The sequence below is a fragment of the Centrocercus urophasianus genome, unplaced genomic scaffold, assembly GCF_019232065.1.
Source record: "Centrocercus urophasianus isolate 14NV4802_14NV808 unplaced genomic scaffold, USGS_Curo_1.0 seq_12, whole genome shotgun sequence".
NCBI lineage: Eukaryota > Metazoa > Chordata > Aves > Galliformes > Phasianidae > Centrocercus > Centrocercus urophasianus.
In genome coordinates this window covers 29081588-29109051 of record NW_024884364.1, presented here as the reverse complement: position 1 = coordinate 29109051, position 27464 = coordinate 29081588, and the positions used below count along the sequence as shown (strand labels likewise).

Genomic DNA, 27464 nt, shown 5'->3' with positions numbered 1-27464 from the left:
CGAGGCCGCGGCCCGCCGCTCAGCCCCGTGACGGGCAGGAGATCGCCGCCAATCAGAGGCTGCGAACTCCGCGGGGACTCCGCCTCCGCCGGCCAATCGGGTTCGCTCTCGCGCCCAGGGGGTCAGCGCGCGGCGAGGGGAGACGGGGGCGAGGGTGGCCGAGCCCATTTCCCCCACGGCTCCAGTGGGACGCGCCCAAAAGGCGGGGAGAGGGGCGGGGCCGCGGCCGCGAGGAGGCGCGGCTTTGTGTTGCGGAATTAACTCAGCGCCTCTTCATTCTCCTTGCTGCTGGCTGGGTCGCGCAGGGCGCTGCGGCTCACGCCTTCTCCCCGCCAGAGGTGAGTGATGGTGCGCCTAGCCAATCCCGTTTCCGCTTTCATGCTGAGCACCCAATCGCGAACCTGCTTGCTTCGGTCGGGTGGGGCGTGAGGGCGTGACCCGCGCTCTCCGAAGGGCGCTGAGGTGGGAGCGCGGCGGAAGCAACTGTTCGTCATGACAACGGCCGGGCGCGGGGCCCGAGCTGTCGGGCGCGGCCGTGTACTTAGGCCCTGAGCCTCGGGTGGGGCTGCCGACCCCGGGTCGGGCTCCGGCTCTGTGTAGGGGACTGCCGCGTGCAGAAATACCGAGAGGGGCGTTTGGCGGCCCGAGAGGTGGGCGGTACTCGGAGAAGGGCGCTCGGTGGTGCGGCTGCGGGTTGTGAGCGGGCGTTGGCGCGGCAGCCGCGTTGCTCTGCGCTACAGAAGTGGCTCTGATGGGGCCGCTTGATGGGTGCCAACGTGAGGCCGGGCTGGCTCCCCCTCTGTCTGTGCTCTCTTTCCCCTCGGAACTTGAAGAAACCTGTTTTCAAAAAGATTCTTCTTCATCGAGAGCAGTGTGTATCAGAGAGGAGAGCTAAAACCTGAGTTGTGATTCTTGTTGTGTGTGAGGTTCCTGGTGTTCCTGCAGCAGTTTTATTTCCCTTTGTGCTGTCTTTATCTGAGCTGCTCTGACTGCGTGCCTTTCAGCTGGGTGGTATGCTCCCCATCCACTGCTGGGCTAACACATCATCCGTTGCCTTATGCAGCGCATCTCAGTCCCCAGCAGTTGCTACACTGTTGTCAACAACACTGATGTAATGCGTTGTAGGTAACAGCTGAGGCGCTGGCACAGCTGCCCAGAGAAGCTGTGATGCCCCATCCCTGAAGGCGCTCGAGGCCAGGTTGGATGGGGCCCTGGGCAGCCTGAGCTGCTGGGGGGCAGCCCTGCCCACAGCAGGGGTTGGGGCGGCGTGGGCTTTGTGGCCCCTTCCAACCCAACTCAAGCCATTCTATGGTTCTGTGATTCTATCAAGCTTTATCTCTTTATCTGTTTTAAGATTTATTTGAGAGACTCATTGTGTCTCTGTTGCTTGCAAACAATTGCTATTCTGGTTAGAAATTAATGTAAAGCTTTAGTGGCTTATTTTCTCTGTACTTACTGCATGATTACAGTTACTGTGTCTTTTTTCCAGGTCACCATGAAGGCCTTGTATTGTCAGCAGAATTCATCCGGAGAGGAAATGACCTTTATTTTCCAGGAAAGAGTGAGTTCTAATCATAACAGCACAATTAATCATTCAGTGGAAGAAGGGAGTGAAACTTAAAAAAAGAACTGGTGTTATCCTTGAGCAAGCAGCAGGCAGGTAAATAAAGGTGGGAGATAAGCATTTTACCATCATGATGCAGCACTTAGCAAGGGCTGTGCTACATTTCTGCTTGCAGTTTGCTGTCTGCATTTAAAAACAGCTTTTTTGCCTTGCTGCAAAGCTGGAGTTCATTTATTTTATGCTCCCTTCTCTTGAGTAGATTTTCTGGTCACTGAAAAAGTAGAAATGTAGCTTGAGAAATTTACCATGTTCAAAGTGTCTCTGCTGTTAATTTTCTTTCTCGTAAGTTCTTTGCTCTTATGGGGACTGAAATCACAGTGCAGCCTTTCTCTTAGAAGCATTGATAGGTCTCCTCTGTCTAGCTAACTTATCTTCCTGCAACTTGAAAGAGCAAGGAGACTGCTACTTGTCTGTCAGATCTAGTTGAAACTACTGTGCTGGCCAGTCTTTGTCAGTTTGATGTAAGTATTAATTGAATAAGTATACATGGAAGTTGGTGGCGTAAGACTAAAACAGGATTCTGGCACATGTATATTGATGCAGCATGAGTGTTTGTAGAAAAATGCTTACGTGGTTTTGGGGATGTGAACCCATGTTTTTTAAATGAATCTCTTACAGGCACAAAATAAATTGCTACAGATACCCGTGTATATTTATGTCACATAGATAGCTAAGTATACCTATGAGCCATATGTCAAAATGAAACAACGTAGTTCTGATAAGAATCTTGCTTGAGTAGATGTAAATTCACAGTAACGAAGCATGTTTAATGAGTTGCTGGAAGAGAAGCATGCAATAAGATGGCTGATCATGATATAACAAGATGCATATTCAGTGAGCAATCTTAAATCCACTTACACTGATCATTAAATAGTGCTTTAGCTGAAAAGGTTTTTTCACCTCTCAGCAACACATCTTTTGTCTCTTCTTTTTAATGGCTCTAAGAGTTATGCAGTTATAAGGTGACGTATCAGCTTACTTACCCAGCTGAGAACTATTAATTTTTACAGATTAGTTTACATCTATGTGGTGGCTTCATGATTACTGGCTCCAACACTGAAGAGGGAAGGAAGTAGACATAGATGCTGCCAACAGGCAAACCCATCAGCTATGGTATAGCCATAAGCAAGCTAAATTAGATCTTTAGACTGCAATCCCATATATATTAGTTTTCTGTCCGCTTGCTTATTTTAAGCTCTTCAGACAGGAGCTAATTCTGCAGATATTTGTACCATGAATAGTGCTGTGGAATCCTGATCCCAAATAGAAATAAATTTTGGAAAAAATAAGGAGGAAAACCAGTTGACTGAGGAAATGTTAATGAAACAGCAGCTGGGTAATGAGAAAACTGTCATTTAGATGAAGAATTTACATAGCAAAGTACCCTAAATAGTGCTTGGTCAAATTGTAATGTTGACATATTTAAGTTACAAAGTCATTAACAAGTTAACAGCACAAACATTTCATTGTCTCTTCTTGTTCCCAAGGTTTGCGTTCTTGTGATCTTTTCCTAAAGAAAAGCAATTTTACCCTGTGCGTTGTAACAGTACTTTGGTTCACTGACCTGTAGGCACCATAGATACAATACATCCAAAAGAAAATGTGATCTTGAATTTGCATAAATTACGTAAATCCCTTAGATTCTAAGTGTTGAGGTTTTGTGTTGTTTTTATTTTTTTGGTTTTTTTAAATCAGAAATGCAGTACTCATGTAGTTCAGCAGTCTAATGGCTTGGCTGTTTTGTGGAACAAAGAATGAGAACCCACTTTGGTTTGTTTGAGGAGAAGGAGGTCAGTCTCACCGGCAAAATCCTTTCCAACTTCAAATGAAGTTTGTTCATGTGTTTAACTGAGCGGTGGTAAGGAAAAAGTGCAGCTCAATATTCCTCTTCCTGAAGTTCCCCTTCACCTTGCTAAGCCTTGGAGAAGGGCAGCAGCTGTTTGATGGGAATGATTTTTAAAAATAAATAAAGGGAAGCTTAAACGTTTAGAAAGACGTCCTGTAGAAACAAAGCTGTAACAGCTTTCTGGTACGTGTTTTGCTTTCAGTTCTAACAGAAGTTTACATCACAGACTGCAGTCTGTGATAGAAATAGATGATTTTGCCTTCAGTAATTTATGTTGCTTTTTAAAAACTGCACAAAGTCAGCAGCTCAGAACTCAGTGTATCTAATTAAATGATTTAAATTAGCACTACTCAACTGCTTAAGATCGGTGCAGATCTCTCTGCCAAAACCAACAGTTGGGATAATCAAGGCGTTTTTATTAGACCTTCTTGTATGTTAGGTGCCCATCATTTGTGGGACACAACACCAATCCTTATTGGTGCAGTTTCATTGACATCATTGGGACTACTTGAACATTTACCTCAATATGTTTGCCCACTATCTCAGACACATGTCAAAATTATCATAAAATTCTCCGCCACTCCCACAGCCTAGATTTAAGATTATAAGTCTGCCTCTTTGTATTTGCTAGACAAGTAACTACATATTAAAATGGTTTGGGGTAAGAATCTGATACTTAACTTGCAGGGGAGAAAAAGGAAAAAAAAAAAAAAAAAAGCTTCATTAACAACAGAGATTTAGAAAAATCTTGTTGTCAGTTTGTAACAGTATTATACATGTTCTTGAAATGCTGTTGTAAATGCAGTGTGGTATCAGTTTCTTTTCCATTGAAAACAAATTATTGTTCTCCTTCCAGTCTTGTTTCCTAGTCAGGACTGTGGCAAAGTGTTTTTAAGAGCTTGAGAAGGATTCTGCTGGCACGTTCATGTTACATTGTATGATATATGTTTGTTTGTCCTAGGAAAACCTTCCTCCTACAGGAGACCATGATGTGAAAGTACAAGTTAGAGCCTGTGCACTGAGCTGGATAGACACAAAGGTATTTGCTTACTTTTTTTTGTAAAAGCCAGAAGTGTTTACAGTTTCCATTGGAGTTGTAAGCCCATGCCTTAGCTGGTAACTGGCACAATTCCATGCATGCCATCTGAGGATATGGCTTTACTGCTGAGAAACAAGGGGCGGGATTGATGTGGTGTTCTTATACGTCTCTTTAAGTAAAAGGCACCTGAATTTGTTTACTAATTTATGGGGAAAGATCACAGTTTTCATTTGAGTTCTTACAGTAAAACCCTTTTATCATCCCCTGCATACTGACTTTAAGTCCTGGTTTGGCTTGTCAGCTGATGGCTCCATTTTTATTTTTTTTCCTTTATACACTTCTAAATTTAAATACAGAAATAAAGTTTTTAATATTAAATGATGAATGTGTGTGCTTCTTTTTTTGTTGTTGCTTTTTAACCCTAATAATGTTTTGGTAGTGGTCCAGTTTTCCTATTTCAAATCTTAAACACTTTTAATATCATAACAAACATGCAAATCTTGAGCTCTGGTGAGAAAACTAAGCCAGTATTTTCATTTAGCTCCTGTCAGAAGTGAAATTGGAAAAGGAGCTTCTGCCTGTTGGTCGAGAAATTTCTGGAGTTGTATTGGAAGGTAAGTAGTACAATCTCCTTGTGAGAGTATGGAGCAAGAATTAAAGCTTGTTAATCCAGGATAAAGAAATAGTGTTTGCACAGTACGCATCTTTAATAATAGGATCTACTATTTGTCTCGCTGATTAGACTTTCCTTAGATCAGTAACGGTACTGAACAGAAAGTAATGGAACCAAACTGTAGTGCTTCATATCTGTTTGGAGCATTTAAAAAAAAAAAAATGCACTGCAGCTTTCTAGAGAAAATATATTGAGATCTTAGTGCCTTAACTATGCATGCTGCAGCAACCTTTAAGTAATTAGTAAAAAGTATTTGTTGGAGTAGTGAAGGCATTCAGCAGTGATTCATTTGCATATCCATCTTTGATGTGTAGTTTAAAGACTGGGTCTTTCAAATGTGCGTGTCTGCTTGCACCTAACTGGGAATGGGCTGCCAAAGAAAGGTTCATTTTCAGTGTGTGCATATTCAATACAAAATGTACACTCCTCACTAGCATTAGGGTATCTTTAATTGTGTGTGCTAGTGATAAGCAATGCTGTCAAATGCGTGCTTAATTTCAGCTGTAAATATTTATGCTGGTACTTTCTTCCTTCTGTTCATATATTCTTCGTGAGTTGGGAGAAAGGTGTCCTTCTTTCAGCCTGATGATGAAGTAGCAGGTAAGTCAACACATTTGCTTTATCAACTAATACCATTAATAATCATTTTATAACGAATGCCTGAGGTTATAGTCATTGCTAAAGCTACAACTGAACGTGTATTTTCAAAGTTCTAACTGCCATCACATCAATCAGCTCCTGTAAACGAAGACTTTAATCTGAAAGTATTCTCTTAGGGATGGTTTTTGGTTATTAGAGGCAGAAGTTCAGGTCTCCAGCTAACGTGATCTGTAGTAGTCCTACTACATCCACTGAATCCTGAAGAATATACAGCGAGCATGCATATTCATGTATATAAAATACATGTGCCGGTTAGCCATGCAGAGTGAGTGTTGTAGAGGCAACGTCTGAATGAATAGACAGTGATTAGTTTTTATAACACTGCCCTGCTGTATGTAGGTTTCTCCAAAAGTAATGCCACCTATTTATTTCCATGGAAACTACAGACACAAAGAGCACAATAACACCATTGGACAGAACAAACTGTCAGCTCCAAAGTGCTTTCTTGACATAGTTGCCACCATTAGCAATGTGTTCTCACCATTGATGAACAAGAACTTACAATTTTACAAGTGTATGCCACACTTGTAAAAATCTGCATCTACTGCTGGCACACACTGCTCACCACAATGAGTTCCTGGTTAGGTAAAAAAGTCACGAGTGGTTCTAACTTGAATATACAGGTAGGTTCAATAGTTCTTCTGGATTTTCTGAGCTAACAAAAGTAATGCACGTTCTCAGGTGTTTTGCTAACATTTGAATAGAAACGCTAGTTCAAGTTGCTTATTTTTTTGAGTCTTTGTTTTTACTGTACATTAAAATACTTCTTGAAAGCAGATTTTTTCCTCGCTTCCTTTGCTTAAGATGGAGCCTCTGTTTTCTGAGCCCTCTAGGAGGTGGCTAACATTGTTATCAGAAAAGCCCATCAGATGGGCAAGTGGTAGTCACTGTACTTTTGTGGTTTGGTTTTTTGTTGTTGAGAATGGACTTCCAAGTCAATCACATGGGAGGCGATTGGGGCTTTTCCTGTTAGAACTTTGGCAGAGCTTTCTTATAATTGGCTTCAGATTTAGCAGAATTTTGGATTATTATTATTATTAATTTACCATAGAAAGTCTAACTCTAAAAGGTTGGAAATAGCGTTACAATTATGGGATGCAGAAATGGCTTGCCAATGTTAAAGCAGCACAATTATGGCAATGCATTTTCAAGTCTTGTAACACAAACTACTTTGAACTATGAGTAGTATCATTATTGTGAACAGCATTGCTCATTTGGTTAAAAATCTGACTCACGTGCTGCATCTGTTGAATATTCTAAAATATTTGTTTCCATCACCTTTTGTGGTAGCTGAAAGAATGCAGTTTCAGTAAGTAATTAAGGAAAAAACACCCCAGAGAACCGATCTGTGCGCCTGAGAAAGCCAAGTGACACAAGTGATGGTCTAAGTGACTGTGGGAAGGTGTTAAGGTTTTTCTTTGTTTCTGTGGGTATTTTATTTATTTGTTTGTTTGTTTGTTTGTGAAATAAGACTTAATGTCATTCTTATTCAAATACAGAAAAGTGGTTTGAAGCATTTGAGCTGCTTCAGTGTCAGCCTGACTTTAAGGGAATGGAATCGGTTATGGAATCTATTCTGGGTTTGTGAGAAAAGCAGATTCCTTTTGTCTGATTTTTGTGTTTATCCAAGTTGACTGTGTTGGTTTTTTATATTTCAATACTGAGTGTTTGCAAATGCAGCTACAGAAGAATCGAAATTACAGTTCTGGAAAGGGGAAGACAAAGAAAAACAGCATTAAATATTTTTAGCTCTGAAAAAAAGAAGCCCTCTTCTTTGTTTTTAAACACTGTGTTTTTAAACACAATCTAACAGCATTGCTTATCAAACAGTTGTTCATCCTTATGTATCCAATATAGATGCTGTAAAGATGAAACACAGGAGTGAAATATCTTTTCCTGTAGTAAATCTTTTTTCTAACAACTATGCTTCCCAGTTATTGTTGAGAGCTTATTTTGAATTAATAAATGAACAGATTTGAAAAAAAGAATATAGCTACCACCAAATGGTTTGGTTATGTCTGTACTTAATAACATCAAACTGTCCAAAACTATGCAGTTGTCAGAAATGTATCTTTATCTAAATTGCATGAAAAAGCCTGTCCTACTGTCAAGGACTACAGTCCCGCTATAAGCTTCTGAGTTCATGAGAAATAATGTGGTGATATTGTCTTTATTTATAAATCTACTCTTTTGTGTGGAAATCATACTGTGTTCACTGCAACTACCTGGTATGTGACATCTTTAATCTGTACCTAAAATCATAGCAAGTGTTTCTCCATTTTGAAGGTTTTTTAATCCTTCTTTGACCTTCCTGATAAGATTATTTATCTATATAATGTATTCTTTTTTCATAGCCTTATGCTTGGTTACAGTAAACAGAGAGAACTCAGACCAACCGTTTTGAGATTCATTATTGACTTGTCAAAGTTAGTTGTTTTGTTGTTGTTGTTTTTTTCCTCTCAGAACCTTTTTAGGAATCAATTATGCCTTGCTAGTTATTAAAACAAGCACAGGAGAAAACAGAGCTACATCAGCTGTAGCTACTTGCAGACATGTTTAAATATTATGATGGTTAGCCAATTTGAGTGGCAGTTCTACATGCCTCGTTACTGAATGAATAAATAAAGGCATGAAAGCCCTGCACTGTGTTGAGTATTTCTGACAAATAAGGAGAAAAATCTGACTTTGTACTTGTGTCAAATGCTTGATGTGTATAGAATCATAACATAAAGGTCTCTACTTGATGTTGGAGCTTCTGGAAGCATTATTGACGGATGTTGAGTTAAGGGTGCAGTTATTTAAGAAGCTATATCTCTTTGCTCAGTGTAAGGGTCATATTTTTGTGCATGGTTTTAGAGACGCTGGAATCAGTGTGAGTGGACAGTGATGTGTCTTGGAGGCTGCAACATACATTATCTTCTAACAGTTCAGCACGTTTGTACCAGATCTTTTGCATCTCTTGAGAAAAGGAACATCTTCATGTATTACTTGGTTTGCATTTCCTATTTTGAGGTTTAGAATGCAAACTGTTTAAGGTGCCAAAGCTGTTTTAATTTACTATAAGGATATCCTTGTTAACATTTGAAATACGATATTGTATTAATCATCAAAATCTAAGAGCTTTAGGATAGAGGAGGGATTTCTTAGGAATGTTGCTCATAGATGTTAACGTCCTGCATATTGCTTTAAACAGGGGATAACTAAGTCGTAAAAGTAAAATGGAATTGATAGTAATGTTGCCAAGTGTGTTCTGAGATTCTTGCCCTTCTTGCATTATTACTAGCTCCTGAAGCTATCTTCTAGGCACTTTATTGTCGTTCTATTAAAGAACAAACAAAAAACTTTGAGAGATTTGAAAATGAACCCTGAGCCCATCATTTTTGAGTGGAAGTTATGACAATTTGGTGGAAATATCAGCCAGGTTTGCTGAGGATTATCTGATGAAGCCCTTGGTTTGATCTAAATGAAGTGTAAGATTTGAATGGGGGATGAAGGGAGCAGTATTAAGCATCTTACCAAGGAAAAAGGACGCACAACTTCAGAAGACTGCTTGGCTGCCAGAAACTATTGCTTATGCATCTTCTTTTTTGGCCGAAAGTTTGTCGTAACTCTTCTTCTTGTCCATTCTGTGTTTGCTTTCTGCCATCTTCAGGTGTTTTTTACCTTTGATTCCTCTTCTGCATTCTAACTTTTTAAAACTTATTGTCACTTATTCTTGATTGTTCTTCCTCTGCTCCTTTCTGTCCCTTTTTTTTTTTTTTAATTGCTCTTGCCAATGGCATTCTTACCTCTGGTCTTCCATCCTGGTGACTGTAGCCGTAGTGTTGCTTGGTCTGCAATATGAGGGCCTGATTTTCTTTCCTGTTAGCCATGGCCCAAAGCAGAAAGCAGAGCACTAATCAGAGAGGAATGCGAAGTGTGTTCAAACATGACCTGACAAAAATTAGCAGTGCTTGTAGCAAAAAGCATTATGTCCCAATTCTTTATCTCCCTGACCTCGAAGTGCTGTTTGGAGTACCTCTGAAACAGTCTTGTGCTCTCTTCCCTATTGAGGTTACAGGCTCTTACCTTACCAAGTTTTCTTAAACTACTGTAAGTCTGAAAAGAGAATAATAGAACCACAGCCCAAGTGGAATGGACAGTTTCATTAGGAGCTTGTTTTGAATCATAGAATCACCAAGGTTGGAAAACACCCGCAGGATCACCCAGTCCAACCATCCACTGATCACCAATAGCTCTCACTAAACCATGTCCCCCAACACAAAGTCCAAATGTTCCTTGAACACCTCTGGGGTCTCCACCACCTCCCTGGCAGCTCACTTTGGTTATAGTGTATGCCTGTTTGAAATTGAATACATTTACTCTTCTTTTCCCCAGGAATTTTGCCGCTGGATTCTGAAGAGTCTGGTCTTTGTGAAGTTGTTCTAGTTCATGAGCATTATTTGGGTATGTTGTTTATATATTTTGCTAATATATGTTACTGTACTTTTGGCACTCAGTTTGGCTTTTCTAATAGGGAGCTAAGTAATTTCAACTTCTAAATACATTTTCTAGCAGCATTCAGGCATCCTGCCTACCTATTCATAAAAGCATTGAATACCATGTACTTCCAGAATCTTTTTCTTTCCTGTTATCATTTAATGGGTTAATGTTTGCCTAAGCCATTCAAGCAGACTCATCTTTTTTTATTTCCTTCTAAATTCCCTTCCCATTGCTTGACTTTTACTTTCCTTCTTTTCCACGCCTCACCTATCAAAAAGAATTAAGTAAAAAAATTTGCATTTTTTCCTCAGTTTGATCCAATCCAGGATCGTCATGATTGAACGATGATAATCATCGTTGTGATTATGTTAACAGATGGGATAAAATTAGGAGGCTATAAATTGGAGAAAGGAATTTTTAGGGATTGAGGATCCTGGAAAACCCTATATTGAAATGTTCTTTTCAACTGCTGTGACTTTCCAGTTCCCACTTCTTGGGCATAGAGTGTCTTTATGTATGGAACACTGAATTGAGGAATCTCTGTGCTCTTCCCAACCACTTGTTGTGTTACTTTGAGTAAGCTGGTCTTTCTCAACTTTGCTTCTGTTGTATTTTTATGACTATCCGTGATCTCAGTTTCTACAGTTAGAAGGGGACTCCTTTAAGTTTGTTTGTGTCAATACTAAATCCTTATTTTACTGTTTAAAATGTGATAAAAGATCATTTCCATGGTTGTTTTTTTTTTTTTTTTTTAATATGCATGGTATAAACAATACTTGCTTATGTGAACTTGCTTGGGAAAAAAGTCTTTCTGACTGACTTTGGCAGTTTTTGCAAAGGAAGCTGTAGACTCATGGAGATGCAAAAGCTTTGTTCCTTCTAATACTTAAAAGTCCAAATACAGAGATCTTTGCTGTCTTATAACTATTTGCAATTGCTATAGGCTGAAAATGTTTGCCTTTTTCTTCTTTTCTGTCTTTTTTTTCCTCCCCTTTTTTAACTGTCAGTGCTTTACTTTATGCTAGGTAGTAACTGGCACAAGAGAGTTGGTGCTGATGATAATTCCTAGAATTTTTTTCCTGCATGTGGATAAATGTTCTCAGGAGATTGCATTGCTGATGTTGTTACGTAGCTCCTCTGGTTCAGACTTAATTGTCAGTTCTAAAGAGCTTGTAGAGGTAGACCAGGCTTTTCAAATCTTCCTTTCTGGTGCCTCAAAAGGATGATTGCCTGTTCAGTTCTATGCCAGACTTTTGGCTGGTCTGTGGTGATTTTCTCACTTATTGTCAAGCTCTCTGTTAAGTCATATAAATTGCCTGCATTAAAAATGATGCTCGAACTTGGGGTTTCTAGTTTACAAAGCTGTTCACTAGTTCTACCTCCCTACGTGTTTAAGCATGTGGATAAAACTGGGAAACACTTTTACCATCTCGAGTGAAATGTTGGGGATTTGTTGCTTTTCTCTTTTTCTGTGTCTGATTTTATTTTTCTTTCTGTCATTTAGTTCATAAACCAGAAAAAGTTTGCTGGGTGGAAGCAGCGGCGACTGTTCGTGATGGTGTCCGAGCATACACAGCTTTACACTACCTTTCACAAGTCTCTCCTGGAAAAAGTGTCCTTGTCATGGATGGAGCCAGTGTAGGTAACAACTGTGTCATAATAAAACAGTTTCAGTACGGATGGCCTCTGCCATAGCAACTGTCTTATCACCAGAAACATTGGATTTTTTACAGCATACTGAGCTTATCAAACTCTATTCTTTTCCTGTCGGTGCCCTGAGCTTAATGGGTTGGTGGAAGGGCCCTCCCACATGAGATGCTGAGTCAAGAATATAATCTTTACATGTTGTGTGGGCAGTGAGGAGGTAGTTCTTTTCTGCTGTTTTACTTTGACATAGTTTTATGCTAAGCCTTCAGGTGAAACTGGGGGAAAGTGCCTTGAGTTTTCATTCCTATCCCACCAATGCTTTTTAACTTTCTTTAGATATAAATAATTTCATTTGCATTTCTGCAATTCTTACTGCTGATGAGGATGTGGAGCTTGCCACAGCCAAGATTTGTTAACCTAAATGCAGATGGAGCTGTTTTCTTGGTTCCTTCAACTATCAAGCGAGTGCAAAGCTAGAAGTTACAATTGCAGCCACAGTACTTACATTTTTCAGCTGTTTTGTTGAGGAGGAGACCTAGTTAGCTCCTAAATGTATTCATAGCTTTCCAGTCAAGGAAGAAGATTCTTTGGCTTCATTTGAAACTGAAGGCAGGTCTGTGAATATTCATATTTTATTGAAGATGTTAATTCACTTTTAGATATTCTTCTGACTTCTCCTGACTGTCCTTGCAATATAACCTTTCTTAAATTCTTGCTGTAAATAAGCCTATCTGCTTCTTTGTTGTTTGTTGTTGTTTGTTTTGTCTCCAGCCATTTGGTACGATAGCTATTCAGTTAGCACAGCATAGAGGAGCTAAAGTAATATCTACTGCCTACAGTCTTGAAGATAAGCAGTACCTGGAGAGGCTTAGACCTGCTGTGGGTAAGTTGTGTTCTTCAGTACTAAAGTTTAAGCATAAGGGGGACTTCCTGAAATTCTTTTACTCTGGAGGCTTATTTCAATAGCTGAAAACTGAAACACGGGTTTATAAATAGTTTAATTAAATAGTTCTAAAACTTATTTTGTACTCTATACATATTTAAATTCTCTTTCAGTACTTAATGGAATTTTTATTTTTAATTTAATTTTTAATTCTCCATTATTCATCATTATGGTGATGACTCTCTGAGTACTTTCCATCTCACGTAGTGCTGACTTTAGTGCTGACTTTTGGCCTAGCCACTCAAAAACCTTTTCACTTGATAAAATTGTTGCTTGTGAACAAGAAGAAAGCATTATGATCACAAGTATCACAGGCTGTAATCTATGTACCCGAACCAGAGTTCACATATAATTATGTGCTTGAGATCAGTTCTTAATCAGACTCCAATTTCTTCTAGTAGCACTTTATCAAGCTGTGTGGCAGCTGTTTCAAGTACTGTTGCAGCTGTAAAATGATGCATGTTTTACAGTAGTTGGATGCTCAAATGCTTTGTTGGCTGTTTATGAGAGTGGATAGTGATGGGACAAGGGGGAATGGTCTTAAACTGAGACAGGGGAGGTTTAGGCTAGATATTAGGAGGAAGTTTTTCACACAGAGGGTGGTGAGGCACTGGAACAGGTTGCCCAAGGAGGCTGTGGATGCCCCATCCCTGCAGGCATTCAAGGCCAGGCTGGATGTGGCTCTGGGCAGCCTGGTCTGCTGGTTGGCGACCCTGCACACAGCAGGGGGTTGAAACTGGATGATCATTGTGGTCCTTGTCAACCCAGGCCATTCTGTGATTCTACGACTTTTCATTTGCTAAAGGAGCTCTGCATTAAAGAAAATACTTGCATTCACCCATGATTTCTATTTCTATCCTGATACTTCAGGTTTTCTCTTTTTCTCCTTCAAAATAAGAATGCTACTTGAAATGTGGGAAAAGGCTCAGTAAATGCTACCAGCATCTTTTCTGATCAACTTTTTGTATTCAGTGCTGCGGAGTTGAGGAGAGTAGAATATTTCTTTATCCAGACTGTTCTAAAATAAAGGATAGCATTACATTAGATACACAGATTCCAGATTAATTGCAGCCCATGAAGTCTGATGTAAAGTGAACAAGAGGTTAAAACTAGTTTCTGATGCTTCCTCTTCAAAATGATGAGTCTGATACAGTATAATCAACAGGTTTAAATTCTTAAATGCACGATTATTTTTTTTTTTTTTTGTCATTCAAAGAAGTATGCATAAAAGCAGTGGTGGCTGTTGTAAGAATGTCTTGATTTACGAGTAGTTCCATGGAGTCAGTTACATCTGCATGAATTACAGTCACGTGAAAATACAAATGAGTTAAGACGAGATGTGATTTCAGAAGATAATGCCAATTGTCTCTGACTCCGACTCCTTTCTCTTTTGTTGTTTTGCTTAGCAAAACTATTTGCAGTCTTGGCTTTCCGAGTGGAGAATTACAGCCATTCTCAAATCCCAGCTCTAGGTCTGAGTGACTTGTTAAAACCAGGCATTGCTGACATGCAGGTGCACTTCCTATTGTCCCTATGTTCTCCCTGCTGGCTCAAGAATCATAAGCTAGCAGAGCGATGAAATAAGCCAGACAGCTGTTGTTTAGACACTGAGAGAACAGAGTTCTTGTCAATTTGAATTCCTTTCTGGCTCCTGAGAACAAAACTGGCAGGGGAAGCACAGAGCCAACATAGAATGCATGTGCATTCTGGGGCTGCACGTTCACACACATCTGCACTGCTGGAGAGTGATTCATTTCTAGCCTACCAAGCAAACTTGTAGCTCTTCCCGTAGTAGCTTTGGAGTGCTGATAATGCAGCAGGAAGTGAAGTGCTGTGCAGAGTTTCTTGCACAACAGGAGAGAGAGAGGCACTTTTTGCTGTCTGACCTTAATGATCTTCAGCAGGGTGCTGCCAAGTGTTGTGTTGGGAATGTCATTGTTCCTTTTAGAACCCTGCAGATTTGTGTGTATAGATTTTTTTATATTTTGTATTTTTTTCAGTAATCTGTGGAGTAAATACTTTTACAATACAAAGGGGGGAAGTATGCTGATGCCCACATTTCAGACTAGAGACAAAATATTAAACAATGTGATAAGTTAATGTTAGAAAATGCAAGATTTATATAAGAAATACGTAAATCCACACAGGCGCATCATAGAATGGCTTGAGTTGGAAGGGATCTCAAGGATCATGAAGCTCCAACCCCACTGCCACATGCAGGGCAACCAACCTCCACATTTAATGCTAGACCAGGCTGCCCAGAGCCACATCCAGCCTGGCCTTGAATGCCTGCAGGGATGGGGCATCCACAGCCTCCTTGGGCAACCTGTTCCAGTGCCTCACCACCTCTGTGTGAAAAACTTCCTCCTAACATCTAACCTAAACCTCCCCTATCTCACTTTAAAACCATTCCCCTTGTCCTATCACTATCCACCCTCATAAACAGCCGTGCCCCTCCTGTTTATATGCTCCCTTTCAAGTATTGGAAGGTTATGGGTTTTTTGTTTGTTTGTTTTTAATTTGAATACAGGAAATGTTGGTATGAAATTACTATGAAGTTATGACCATGTCTGTTGTTTTTGGCCAGATAATTTGATTGCAATGAAAAATACAAAGTGATAAAATTTGAGTGCACCTTAGTATTTGAACAGAGGGGGGAAAAGGAGTATTTCTTAATATTCTTCTGAATGATCAGTTTCTTGCAATCTTTCTTCTTTTCATTCCTCGTCCCCGTGCTTAAATTCAAGAAGGTATGCAGCAGCCTTTAGTGAGTAAGTGCACTTGGCAAATTTGAGTTTAGTTCATCGTGCTTTGGAAATGAGCCTCTAAATTTCATTATTGCAATTGTCATTTTGTCAAGAAGTCTTTGGCCTTTATAGTTTCTATAGAAGAAACTTCTACTTCTCCGCCCTTGTTCCTGGCGCCTTCGTTTCTTTTCGTATCCATCTGTAAGTACGATGTCGTTCATACCTGAGAAAAAAATGCATTAGTGACTTTCAGATCAGGAATATCTCAAAAGGAGATGCAGAGACTTCTAGCTGCTTATTTATTTAATGACCCAGAGGGCCGTTCACTTATTTTAAAAATAATGCATTAGGTAATACCTTTAATCAGCTTATCCATGCCATGAGATAGGGGGTGATGCTGCTAAGCATTATTTTAAAAAGAAGATGGATATAATGAGATTAAAAATCTTGCTGCAGTCATCAGAAAAGTCAAGTCAGCAGCTCATTAGTGACTGAGCTTATTGGGTTTTACGCATTTACTTCTGATGTTGAAGATGAAATTGCATGTTAGGAAGAAATATTGAAGTCTGTTTATACAAAAAAAAAAAAAAAAAAGTTTTTCTTCTCAATTAAATTTAATCAATGTTTTCATTTTGGTTTTCCCTGTTTTGGGAAATGAAAAAAACATTGAGCTGTCTGACTTAACTACAAACTTACTCATAATACAGAAAATGGGAGATCTTCGTTCTGCTGTAAATCTGAACTCTGTGGCTCTGTGGTTTTCTTGTAACCAGCTGAATGTATTGCTTTGTCTAGCTCGGGTGATCGATGTGTCAAATGGAAAGATAGATGTGGCAGAAAGCTGCTTGGAAGAAACAGGTGGCCTGGGAGTGGATATTGTTGTAGATGCTGGAGGTATGTAACTGATGTGAACATGGTCCTCAGAGTAGCACCAAGTGTTTTATTTCCAAGTAGTAAATGTGGAAGTTACATCACCTCAAAACCTTGTCATCACTTGATCCCATGTAATTTTATGGAGGTATCTTTACTCAGCAGACCTCCTTCAGAAAGATCCTTGTATTACCTGTAGTGGAAGTATCTCGAAATATTAGGGATCAGTAAATTGGTCTGAAATGCTTCTTCTCTACTTAGAGCTGAAAAGAAGTGGTGTTTAGAAGTACATCTGTGACATCACTGTTTACGCTACCTTAGAGATCATCTTTCTACAACAGTCGGAATAGCTGAGAAGTCTGGTTGCAGTAATTAAAGAACTACTTAGTCCCACTGACATATCTTGAAAGCAGATTGTATTGAATTTCCTGAATCTTCTGCTGTCTCTGACAGCCCCATGAGGCCAACAGCGGAACTGAATTCTAGTTCTGTTGCAGGCGGCCGTCACGCAGTGTGTGCATTCAGGTGAACATATTGCAACTCTTTTGTAAGTCATGAGACTGAAAGAACCCCAAGATGCATGTTTTTCATATGGGAAAAGATAAGCATTTCATTTTTGATGACGATTGTTTTCTTCTGAGCTTGGATGTCCTTCTATTTTTCCAGTAAAATTGTATAGTGCTGAAGATGAATCAGCTTCAAAATCCCAGTTATTGCCTCATAAGCATGATATTATCACTCTTCTTGGTGTTGGGGGAAACTGGATAACAACAGAGAGAAATCTGCAGGTAAAGAGACTGTATTGATCACCAGGTTTGTTTATACTGCAGTACGTGGCTGAATGGCTACCCTCTATTAAATGATGTCAATTTTCATGGCCAGAAAATGAAAAGCATTCCAGTTTAGTAATGCTTCATTATCTTTTTTTTTTTATTAATGTTTTGCTTCGTGACAATTTTGGAGCTCCCTTCCCTAATGTAGTAAGTTAATAGCTTGGCTATTAACTATTGTCTGTTTGTTTTATAACCATAAATGTAAATTAACCATTTAATCTTTATTTTTGTACAGGAAAATGTAACTAAATAACACATTTCTTCATTCTGTTTAAGCTGGATCCTCCAGACAGTCATTCCTTGTTTCTTAAAGGAGCCACAGTCTCCTTTCTAAATGAGGAGATATGGAACTTGTCCAATATAGAGCAGGGGAAGTATCTCTATATCCTTTTGATGATAGTTTTGAGTAGTGACTGCTAAGGAATGGATGGAAATGTAACACATTAACTAATAAATCATCTTCTGTTCCCTCCTGTGACCTCTGGCTTAATGTCAGCACAGAGCAGCATACAGTGTAACTTCAGTGTAACCTTTGTATTTAAAGCTCTGCATACTTTCTAAATAAGAAGTAAAAAGTAATGGTGAAAGGCAAAAATGCATTCTGGAAAAAACAGTGGTTTTGTTTGAGGCAATTAAGTGAAGCCCTACAAGTTTTTACATTGTACATAAAGTATTTTGGACATGTGTATATTTTTCGTTGTGTTGAGACGTATCACCTGTAAATGTTAATGCAATCAGATTAACTGTACATGTTCAAATATTTCAGCTTCGTAATCTCTCTGTTATCTGCAGTGTTGTGTGCGTAACATTTAATTGAGGGAAGATGTGGGTGTGGACAGAGGTGTGCTGCCTTCATTTGCATTAGCAACGTGTGGCCTTAAGAAGGTGGACCTGGAGCTTTTTGCTGACAGGGCAGTGCTCAGTGGGTTGCTTCCTGGAATGGTTGTGGCTTTAAGGACCCTCCCTGTTGTGCACTGCAGATTGAGATCTGCTGAATCACTTTTGCAGCTTAGCAGAGCAGCAGAGGCAGGTGAGGATTAAGTCATTAGGCTTGTCAAAGGACTGACTATACTGCGAAGAAGTCCTCCCCTCCTCCACTGAACTGCAAAGTAGATTAGGCAAGGGCAGGCACACTGAGGGATCTATTTATGGGATATAGGTTATCAAACATAGTGTTATCTTTTGGTACTTTTGTTGAACTTAAAGTAAGCTGACTAAAACACATCTTCTTCTGTTGTCTCTCCTAATAACCACAGCACCTTTCATCACCACTTCTTTAAAAGCTGCAAAGAAAAAGTCTGCTTTTTGGTAGCTCTGTATCTTGTGAGATTCTTGACCCTATGGCACTGACGCCTTACCTGAAGAAATCACAAGGTGATCTTTTTCAAATGCCTTGAGCTTCAAATGTTAACCAGGTTGCTCTTAAGATGAAAAAAGGAAGATTATTTTTTCAGAGTTTCATGTGGACACTAAATACAAAATTATCTGTTGCATCGCTCCGAATGTTATGCATTAGCACAGAGATTCCTTTAAAGGTGTACAATGTTGCTCCAAGGATTTATAAGCTCTGCTGCACTCCTAACTTTGTTCTGTTGCAGTTTTTTTTGCCTCAAATTCCTGCACGAACGGTAGGGGTAGTTTAATCAGTACCAAAGTCAGTTGTCTTCAGTATGCAACAAGTGTGCAGTTGCCATTCTCATTACTTAGTGCTGTGCTTTACTTTGCTTCCTGTAGACTGCATTTGCATACTGTAACTCTTTGCTTTATCTTTTTTTATAATAATTCTTTTTTTCATTTCTACAAGCCAGGAAAGGTTATTCTGATATATCAACACTTGCGTAGATCAGGTCTAACGGAGTTACAGTTCATTTTTGTTTTGTCTCGATCCTGCTGGTTTCATGTGAACAGTGGGCTCTTAGCAGCAAACCCAACTGTTGAAAGGATTATCTGTAGATATGCTGTTACCTTGACAGAGCTCGTAGATACGCATCTTAGAAGATATAATGGAGAAATTATCAAGTGGTATTTTCAGGTAAGAAAGATGATTGCTTTTATTTTTACTGAGTAGAAATCTCTTGCCAGCATAGCAGATCTGTGTTGGGATGTTGAGGAAAGGATGCCTCAAATAGCTTATGTGGAACTGTTTGTGATCTGTTTATAATGTAGCAGGCTAAGCCTGGGGAAACTTGGTAAAATCTCTGATTTTGCTGATGGCAAAATTTAGCAGAGGCAGCGCATTCTTTTCTTGGTGGAGGAAGAGCATATATCTGACTGCTCAGCAGTGTGTCCGACTGAGAAATGGGGTTGACTGTAAAATTCAATAGCTCTGTCTGATATTCCTTTGTAAGAAGAGTGACAGCCTTATTAGATAGAGCCATAATGAGGTGAGAATGAAAGATCCTTCCTATTAACGTGGACTAACAGTATTGCTGTAGAGCAGAAGTTTTCCCACCACCACCTTTTCCTCATCATTAGAAAGATATATATTTATCTTCTGATTCCTGTTTGCTTTAGGGCCCTTTCATTCTTTTGCCTATCCAAGCAAAGCAGTAAAACATTCGTTGTGTTTAAGGAGTAAAGTTTACATAGTGAAAGTAAAGTCTATAGCAATAGTCTTAGAATGTTGCTATTGATCTGAGCATGCTCAGCAAACCAGTCTGACGTTCTGTTCCATTTTAGGCCTCAGCTGGATGAACCAATTCCACTGTATGAAGCCAAAGTCTCTATGGAAATAGTTCAGAAGAATCAAACAAGAAAAAGACAAGTCATTCAGTTCTAACACATGAATTCCTGACTTCTAAACCCATGGAAGATAAAGAAATGTAATGTATTTCAGAAGTAAACTAGTGTACACTTTCAAGTAGTTCTGTAACCAGAATTTAAAGATCTTCTGTACCTCAGCACAAATGGTCTGTGAAGCTCCTGGGACTTGTGAGGTTTTTTGATCCAGTTGAGTAAAATATTCTCATCAGTAATTTCTAAATGGACGGTCTTGACGCACAAATCTTGGCTGCCCTGCCCTCATTATAAATGTCAATAACATCTATGGGTGATCTCCCTTGCTGCTGTTTTTCACCCATAAGAAATTAAAGGGGAAAAAAGCAATGCTAGTAGTGTTTTTTGTTTGGGTTTGTAGGTTTTGTTTTTGTTTTTTTAAGTTTTCCCTTCTCTGTCCCCTACCAATAGTCCCATCCACACCGAATTGCTTTTATTTGGCTGCATTAAGACTGAGCAGTGTCTGCAGTGTGCTGAGGGTCTTAAATTATCTTTAAAATTGCTGTTATGTAGCTGAAAGGCAGAATGGGAAATCCATCAGGATTGGCAGGGATCCTAGAGGGGAGAGATGGTACTGAGAGCAGGAGTTCCCTCATTGCTGGTTTTCTTCATTTTAGCAACCCGAAACAGTAAACCTTACTTACTATCAGCAGTCCAGCAGCTAAGACAGTCCTGCAATTCTGAAGTTTCAGATACTTTATGTATCTTGTTACTGTAACGTTATATTTCTTTTTTTCTTTCCTATGAGATCCTTGTATTCTGTGCTCTTTCACTTCTCCTTTTTAACCTTGGTCCTATTCCTAGAACAGATCAGCAGAGAGGGAACTGCTGTGATTTTTTTTAATTTTTTTTGGGGTAGAGGCTGTTGTTTTTTCTCAAAGCATGTTGCTTCCTCCTTGCTTTTATTTAAGATCACACTTGTTTCAGATGTGCTAGCCATAGCTGGAGTTGCCTGTGCTTAGGCTTCCAGCTGGATCAGATCCTGAGATAAATGTCCGTTCATTTAAGGCATTAAGCTGCCCTGTGCTGCTTGCAGTTGGCTGAGATATCTCAGCTTTTTCTAATGTTCTTTAATAATGCTAGCTGTAGATGTAGATGTACTTGAACAAAGTGGTTTAGTGGTTTGTGGTAGCGAGGGTAATGGGAGGATGGTTGGACCAGATGATCTTGTAGGTCCTTTCCAACCTTGTGATTCTATGATTCTATTAAAAGGGTTCATAAGGACCCCTAAGCAACTCTTTCTTTCAAACGTCCATTGACAGATGTAAGCAGTTTTGAGCTGACAGCAAGATGGTGCAGCTCCTGGAGCTGTAAAATAAGCCAAGAAAGGTACACACCCCAGTGCTAGCTGGGTGCCTAGCCGACTGCACAACGCAGCCTGAGGCTTTGCAGCATATTGGGATGAGAGCAGCGCCGGCAGAACTGAGCTCGGCCCAAGCTGAGCTAGCCTGGCTTTCCCGGTTCTGAGGATGCTCCAGCCCGGCTCGCCCTGGTGCCGCGCGCCCCCCAGGGGCCGGAGGAAATGGCGGCCGCCACCACAAGTCAGCGCCGCCCAGGGGCGGAGCCCGGTCCCGTTGGCGCCAAGCGGGGACGGCGGCTCCCGCCCTGCCCGTCCGCTCCCAGCCATGGCGGCCGCCGTGCCCGGCTACTCGCCGGGCTTCAAGAAGCCGCCGGCCACGCTGCGGCTGAAGCGCAAGCGGCCGCGGAGAAGCGAGCCCGCTGCCCCCCAGCCCTGCGGCGCGGCCCCGAGGGCCCCCTCGGCGTCCGTCCGCCGTAACCCCTTCTCCAGCCTGGACAACGCGCCGCGGCAGCCGGTCTGGCGGCAGCAGGAGCCGGCGCAGCCCGGGCGGGGGCCCGCCTCCACTGTGCCCTTCTGGCAGGTAGAGATCCGCTTTCAGGGGAAGGGGCTTGTGAGATTCCTCTGCAAAAAGCCTGTTTTAACGTTGTCAATCTCACGGTTTTTTCCTTCAGTTTTTAGAGTCTGCAGGAGAAGATAAGCCGGCCCGGAACGTGGAGCTCTCACAGGGAACCGACGTCCCGGCGCTGCCCGAGGTACGGGGCCTCGCGTAAGGATTCTGAAACGCCTCTTGCTGCATTGACCTCGGGAAAAGCCCGAGCTGGTTAACTGCTTAAAGAAGGGGACTGGCACTTCAGTGAGGTCCGATGGGATAGGGCACAGGGAGACGGTTTCAAACTTAAAGAGGGGACATTTGGACTGGATATAAGGAAGAAGTCTTTTATAGTAAGGGTGGTGAGGCACTGGCACGGGTTTTCAAGAGAGGTGGTGGATGCCCCATCCCTAGAGACACTCAAGGTCAGGCTGGACGGGGCTGTGAGCACCTGATGGAGCTGTGGGTGTCCCTGCTCATGACAAAGGAGTTGGACCAGATGGCCTTTAAAGGACCCTTAAAGATCAACTCAAGTCAAAAGATTCTATGATTCTACATACTTAGAATTTGGTGGTACATCTTTAGATGTACTAAAATGTCAGCATTTGAGAAAATTCCCTAAACTGCCTAAATAGGAAAGAGAATAACAGTCCTTGGCAGAGCTTCAGGCTGATGGTGTCAGAGGCTTTTATAGGTTCAGAAACTTAAGCTCAGAGTAACTTAGAACAGAAAAACTTCTCAGACCAAACCATCCTGGAACTCCAACATTTTTTGTTATCCTCTGGGAAGCCTAAGTATGTGCTCCTGATTTAGTGCAAGTAGTTCCTTACAAGGGAGAGACTTGTAGTGTACTGTTAAAGTGAGTTGGGCAGAAACTTACAGGAAACAGCAGGTTCGCGTTCTCCTTGTGAAGGCTGTGGAGCTCCACTAGTGCCTTGTAACAGCCACTGTCCTGTTTAGGATCTGCTCTGCCTGCCAGGAGGGTGTATTGAGCCAGGATGGGAGGAAGCCTGACCATGTGAAAATGTGCATAGGTAGCTGCATCATTGGTTGTTTGGTTTTATTAATTGACTATGGATTAACTGATGCTGTTTCCATTTGTAAAGGATCTTCATTCATCTGTTCCTACCCCTGATGTCCCCCCCTCACCGAGACACGAGTTTCCTGCAGACTGGAGTATCAAAACACGACTTCTGTTTACGTCTTCTCAACCTTTCACTTGGGCAGAGCATTTAAAAGCACAGGAGGAAGCTCAGGGGTTTGTTCAGCATTGCAGAGCAGCAGAAATAAACTTGCCACAGAGTGTACAGGTAATGAAACTTCAGATGGGAGCTGGAAGCTGCTGCTTTACAAGGGGGAACCTTTGCACCTCTCCCTAAATGTACTGGCAGTGAAGATTTGCTTGTTTTGTTCTGGTCTTACTTGTGTAGAGAATAAGGCTCATGTAGACAGCTATTTAATTCCATCCACTGCATACTCAAAAATGTAATCTGTGGCAAACTGGTGACTGAGTGGGTTGTTAATTTCAACTGCGAGCAGTTTCCAGTCACTGCCCATCTTCAGTCTGGCTTAATCACAAACCTGTGATACCATTTTTTTAGCACCTAATCCATTTTTTTTTTTTAATTCCATCAGTTGTGATGCTGCCTTAAATAAAGTATTTCTGTTCTCCTAAAATACTTCTTATAATCTAGGAACCAAAACTGTCCACAGAACTGCGTTGTGCCTTTCAGCAGAGCCTTGTTTACTGGCTTCACCCATCACTGTCGTGGCTGCAGCTGTTCCCTCGTATTGGAGCAGACAGAAAGATAGCAGGAAAAGCCTGTCCATGGGCACAGGATGAGGCCTTGCAACAAGCACTGATGAGCGACTGGTAAGTGGAGCCTAAGTGTAGGTAGTAAGATCAAGATCCTAGGATTTAAATCAGCGTAAGTTCCTTCTGTTTTTATGAGAATATGTTTGATTTATTGGTTGTTTAATTATTTTAGCTGGTCTGCACTTAGTTTGAGGATCAGGTTAGGGACTGCCTCTAAGACCAAAGCTACCTTGGTGTGTTTAATGTCCTCCTCTGACCGCAGTTGATTCAGATTTCTGCGAATCCTGTTAGTAGGTTGCCTTTGGTGCTCCATGTAAAACTGCACATTGGGTGGCAAGTATGCAAGAAAAGCGTAGTACTTGCAAATAGGCTGTGCTTCACAGGAGTTCAGAGCAACTTCCTGGATGCTGAGTGCATGTGAAAATCAGACTAATCAGTTATTGTGGTCTCAAGCCTGGCTGGAGCACACATCAGTAACACCCAGCCAAATCCAGCTTGATCCATCAGCAGCAAAGGATTTCAATTACAAAATTGGTTTTTTGTTTTTTTTTTTCCCCTCGTTTGCAGGTCTGTCAGCTTTACTTCTCTGTACAATCTGCTCAAAGCCAAGCTGTGCCCCTACTTCTATGTGTGCACTTACCAGTTTACTGTCCTGTTCCGTGCAGCTGGTCTGGCGGGAAGTGATGTTATCACAGCAGTGATTTCTCCCACCACCAGAGGTTTAAGGGAAGCCATGAGAAATGAAGGTGAGGTGAAACCAATCTCACTTACATTTTAATAACCAATACATAGCATTCGCTGTGCATTCCAAAACCACTCATTGCTTTCTTTCCTTTTCTCTTCAAGGCATAGAGTTTTCTCTACCTTTGGTAGAAGAAAGTAGAAGCAGAAAACAGAAAAACTCTGAAGGGAATTTGGAAACAGAAGTTGCTCACGACCCTGAAGTGGGTAGAAGCCCTGAGAATGGCGAGTATGTCATAAATCTAAAATGCTGCAGTTCTGAGGCATTTCTGGACTCCTGCACATTTTATTTGAAAAGTTCTGAGAAAGTTTTATCCTCCTAAAAGTGATCCTGTTTCTTAGGGAAGCTGCTTCAAGTGATGATGATGATGATGGTTTCTCTTGGCTTGAGGAGATGGGAGTCCAAGACAAGGTTAAAAAACCAGATGCTGTTTCTATTAAACTGTATCCTTTCTTTTTGTCTCGCCACTTACTGCAGTGGAAAGCCCTGCAGCTGTTGCCTTTTGGTGAATCCAAGAGGAATGTCCTTCCAACTTCTGAGACTTACCCTGCACCAGTGCATCGTAAGTGGGGGAATCAGGGGAATCCCTACAAAAGCAGACTCCTGCTCTAAACTGAGCTGCTAATGTTTTTATGTTTTGATGCAAGATTCATAGTAAAAGTAGGAGTTGCAAGCTTTGTTTTAATAACTGCTACCTGCCAGCTGTAAGACACTGGACCTGAAAACATTCCTTCTCTCACAGCTTTAATGATCAGTCAGGTGTAAGATGCTGCCAAGTAATTGATGTAAGGAATCTGAATGAGCTCAAGGCTTGTTTTTTTTTTGGAGAAACTATTTGTTTTAATGATTGGTCAAAGGTAGAGGGGCAGTGGGCTTTGTTCTGGAGTTGCTGTGCTGCTTAAGTTTTTCCCTCGACTCTGGTCAATTCAGTCGTAAAGAGAAGCATGAAGTGCAGGTGGATCACAGACCCGAATCCCTCGCAGTGGTGAAAGGAACAAACACGTTCACTTTATTGAACTTCCTGATAAACTGTAAGAGCCTGGTGGCTGTTGCAGGTCAACAGGCAGGGCTTCCTCCCACTCTACTGTCTCCTGTTGCTTTCCGAGGTGGAACAATGCAAACGCTCAAAGTAAGTAATGCAGCAATCTCTTTTCCTGTAATAAGCAGAAAGCTCTACCTTCTGGTACAGCAGAGTGATTTTTGATGCTAGAGCCTGAATTGGCATTGACTGTAATGTGGACTTCCTCCAAAGTCATCTTTACCCACGTAACCTGTGGTGCTGAACTGAAATCCCACTATTTCTACCTATCCTAATAGCTGTTAAGTAGTTCCCAGATTGTAAAAACGTTCTTAGAAGATTCACCTTTCAATGCTACTGAGCTCATACAGGGTCTACTGAGATGATATTTCAACAGGCAGTGAGAGCCTCTGACCTGTAACTGTGGGAGGTGGTGGGCACTGTTATGCTCCCTGTGCAGATAGCGCAGTCCTCTGCCACTGGAGAAGCTGCACATGTGGCATGCAAAGTTCTTCTGCAGATGATTTCCCTAATACTGTAAAATACTCCTGCGTATCACAGTTCTAGGAGCTGTTAGAGATGCTAAAAACATAATACTCGTATCTCCTGAAGTTGATGATATTTAAAATATTTTGAGCTTTTCACGGGCTTATGGCACTGCAGTATGAAGGTGTATGAGCAACCATCTTGATTTGGTTTCAGAATGTAATCCTGCGTGCTGTTGGTTTCAGGCTCGTAGTATGAACGCAAAAGCCAGGGTCCGCCTGGCATATGAAGATATCTTCAGTTTGGAGATCGTAGGCCCTGTCCTGCCTCATTCTCTCCACTTGCTGACCATGCTGCTGCAGTCTGCACAGCAGGGAGCATTTTCAGCAGTGCTGTATACGCATGAGCCAACGGCTGTGTTTAACGCTAATCTCCATAATGCGAGCCCTGCCTTAAAGAAGGTAAGTAAACTAGAGAAGACAGCCTTTCCTCTTAGGAACACTATATTACAAACCGTTGGGTGCTGAGAGATAAGCTACTTAATGCATGGGTTTATACCCCACTGTGATCACCACATGGCAGTCACTGTGGCTCAGAAATGGGCTCATCAGAAAACTAGCTTTTTGGGAGCTCCCCAAAGATACATAAATGAACATCGAAAACTACAGCTATTTCAGACAGAAATGCGTATTACGTGTTTCTCTTCTTCAGGAAACCGTAAGTAAAGACCTGCTGAAGTGTGGGCTGCATTCTAAAACTTTGGATCAACTGAGTCAGGTGCCAACACTGGGAAAATCTTCCCTCCGGTTTCTGGAAATGAAGGACTCTGCATATGCCTGGAAGTCTTAGGTACGTGCTGTTTGGAGGAGGTGGAGCACAAAGCTCTCCAGGGTGAAGTTGCTGCGCTTCCTTCAGGCCTGCAGGGCAGCACCCATGCTGTTACAGGAGCTAAGTAACCTCGTTGAACGTCACAGCCAACTCTTGCACATCACAGCAATAGAACACGGTGAGGGGTTTTCAGAGGAAGTTGAGGAAAAGGCCCTGGACATCTCCTTTTGTATTTTAGAAAGCATTTTTAAAAATAAAATTTTATAAAATGGTCTGCTTCTGATCTGAATTCAGGGTGGAAGACCTGTATTTTTCACCTATGTGTATATTCTATTCTGAAACACAAAACTGCTGCTACTGCTCAGTGCAGTAATGTGTAGCCACTTCTGAGGGGTGGAATTCTTCTCCTATCACCTCTGAGCCCTGCTTACAGCACTGAGCCAGAAGCTTGGCCTAAATCTCAGCACTTTACACCTCTTGGTTGAGGTGTAACTTCAACTGCAAAAACCAGCAATCAGATGGGTACAAACAGTTCCAATTGCATCT

General features: G+C 41.3%; 2 protein-coding genes across 6 annotated transcripts; both read left to right on the top strand.

Annotated features, from left to right (window-relative positions):
* Window positions 1–177: 177 nt before the first annotated feature.
* CRYZL1 (crystallin zeta like 1) lies at window positions 178–21546 on the top strand. Of its 5 annotated transcripts, XM_042810781.1 has the most exons (14): window positions 774–871; window positions 1490–1561; window positions 4432–4509; window positions 5051–5123; window positions 5738–5782; window positions 10220–10288; window positions 11829–11962; window positions 12743–12854; window positions 16457–16555; window positions 17198–17319; window positions 17641–17746; window positions 19351–19396; window positions 20044–20186; window positions 21402–21546. In XM_042810781.1, the coding sequence occupies exons 2-13, from the start codon at window positions 1496–1498 to the stop codon at window positions 20141–20143; spliced, it is 1050 nt and encodes a 349-aa protein (XP_042666715.1). In that variant the 5' UTR covers window positions 774–871; window positions 1490–1495; the 3' UTR covers window positions 20144–20186; window positions 21402–21546. The 5 variants fall into 5 exon arrangements, with proteins under 5 accessions (XP_042666716.1, XP_042666718.1, XP_042666717.1 ...); XM_042810782.1 differs by lacking the exons at window positions 774–871; window positions 21402–21546 and adding an exon at window positions 178–338 and having other exon boundaries at window positions 20044–20469; XM_042810784.1 differs by lacking the exons at window positions 774–871; window positions 21402–21546 and adding an exon at window positions 444–462 and having other exon boundaries at window positions 20044–20469.
* Window positions 21547–21764: 218 nt separating this feature from the next.
* On the top strand, window positions 21765–27227 carry DONSON (DNA replication fork stabilization factor DONSON). Its single transcript, XM_042810779.1, has 10 exons — window positions 21765–22019; window positions 22111–22191; window positions 23135–23338; window positions 23723–23901; window positions 24412–24590; window positions 24691–24814; window positions 24928–25029; window positions 25517–25715; window positions 26336–26551; window positions 26802–27227. The coding sequence occupies exons 1-10, from the start codon at window positions 21765–21767 to the stop codon at window positions 26937–26939; spliced, it is 1677 nt and encodes a 558-aa protein (XP_042666713.1). The 3' UTR covers window positions 26940–27227.
* The last annotated feature ends 237 nt before the right edge of the window (window positions 27228–27464 follow it).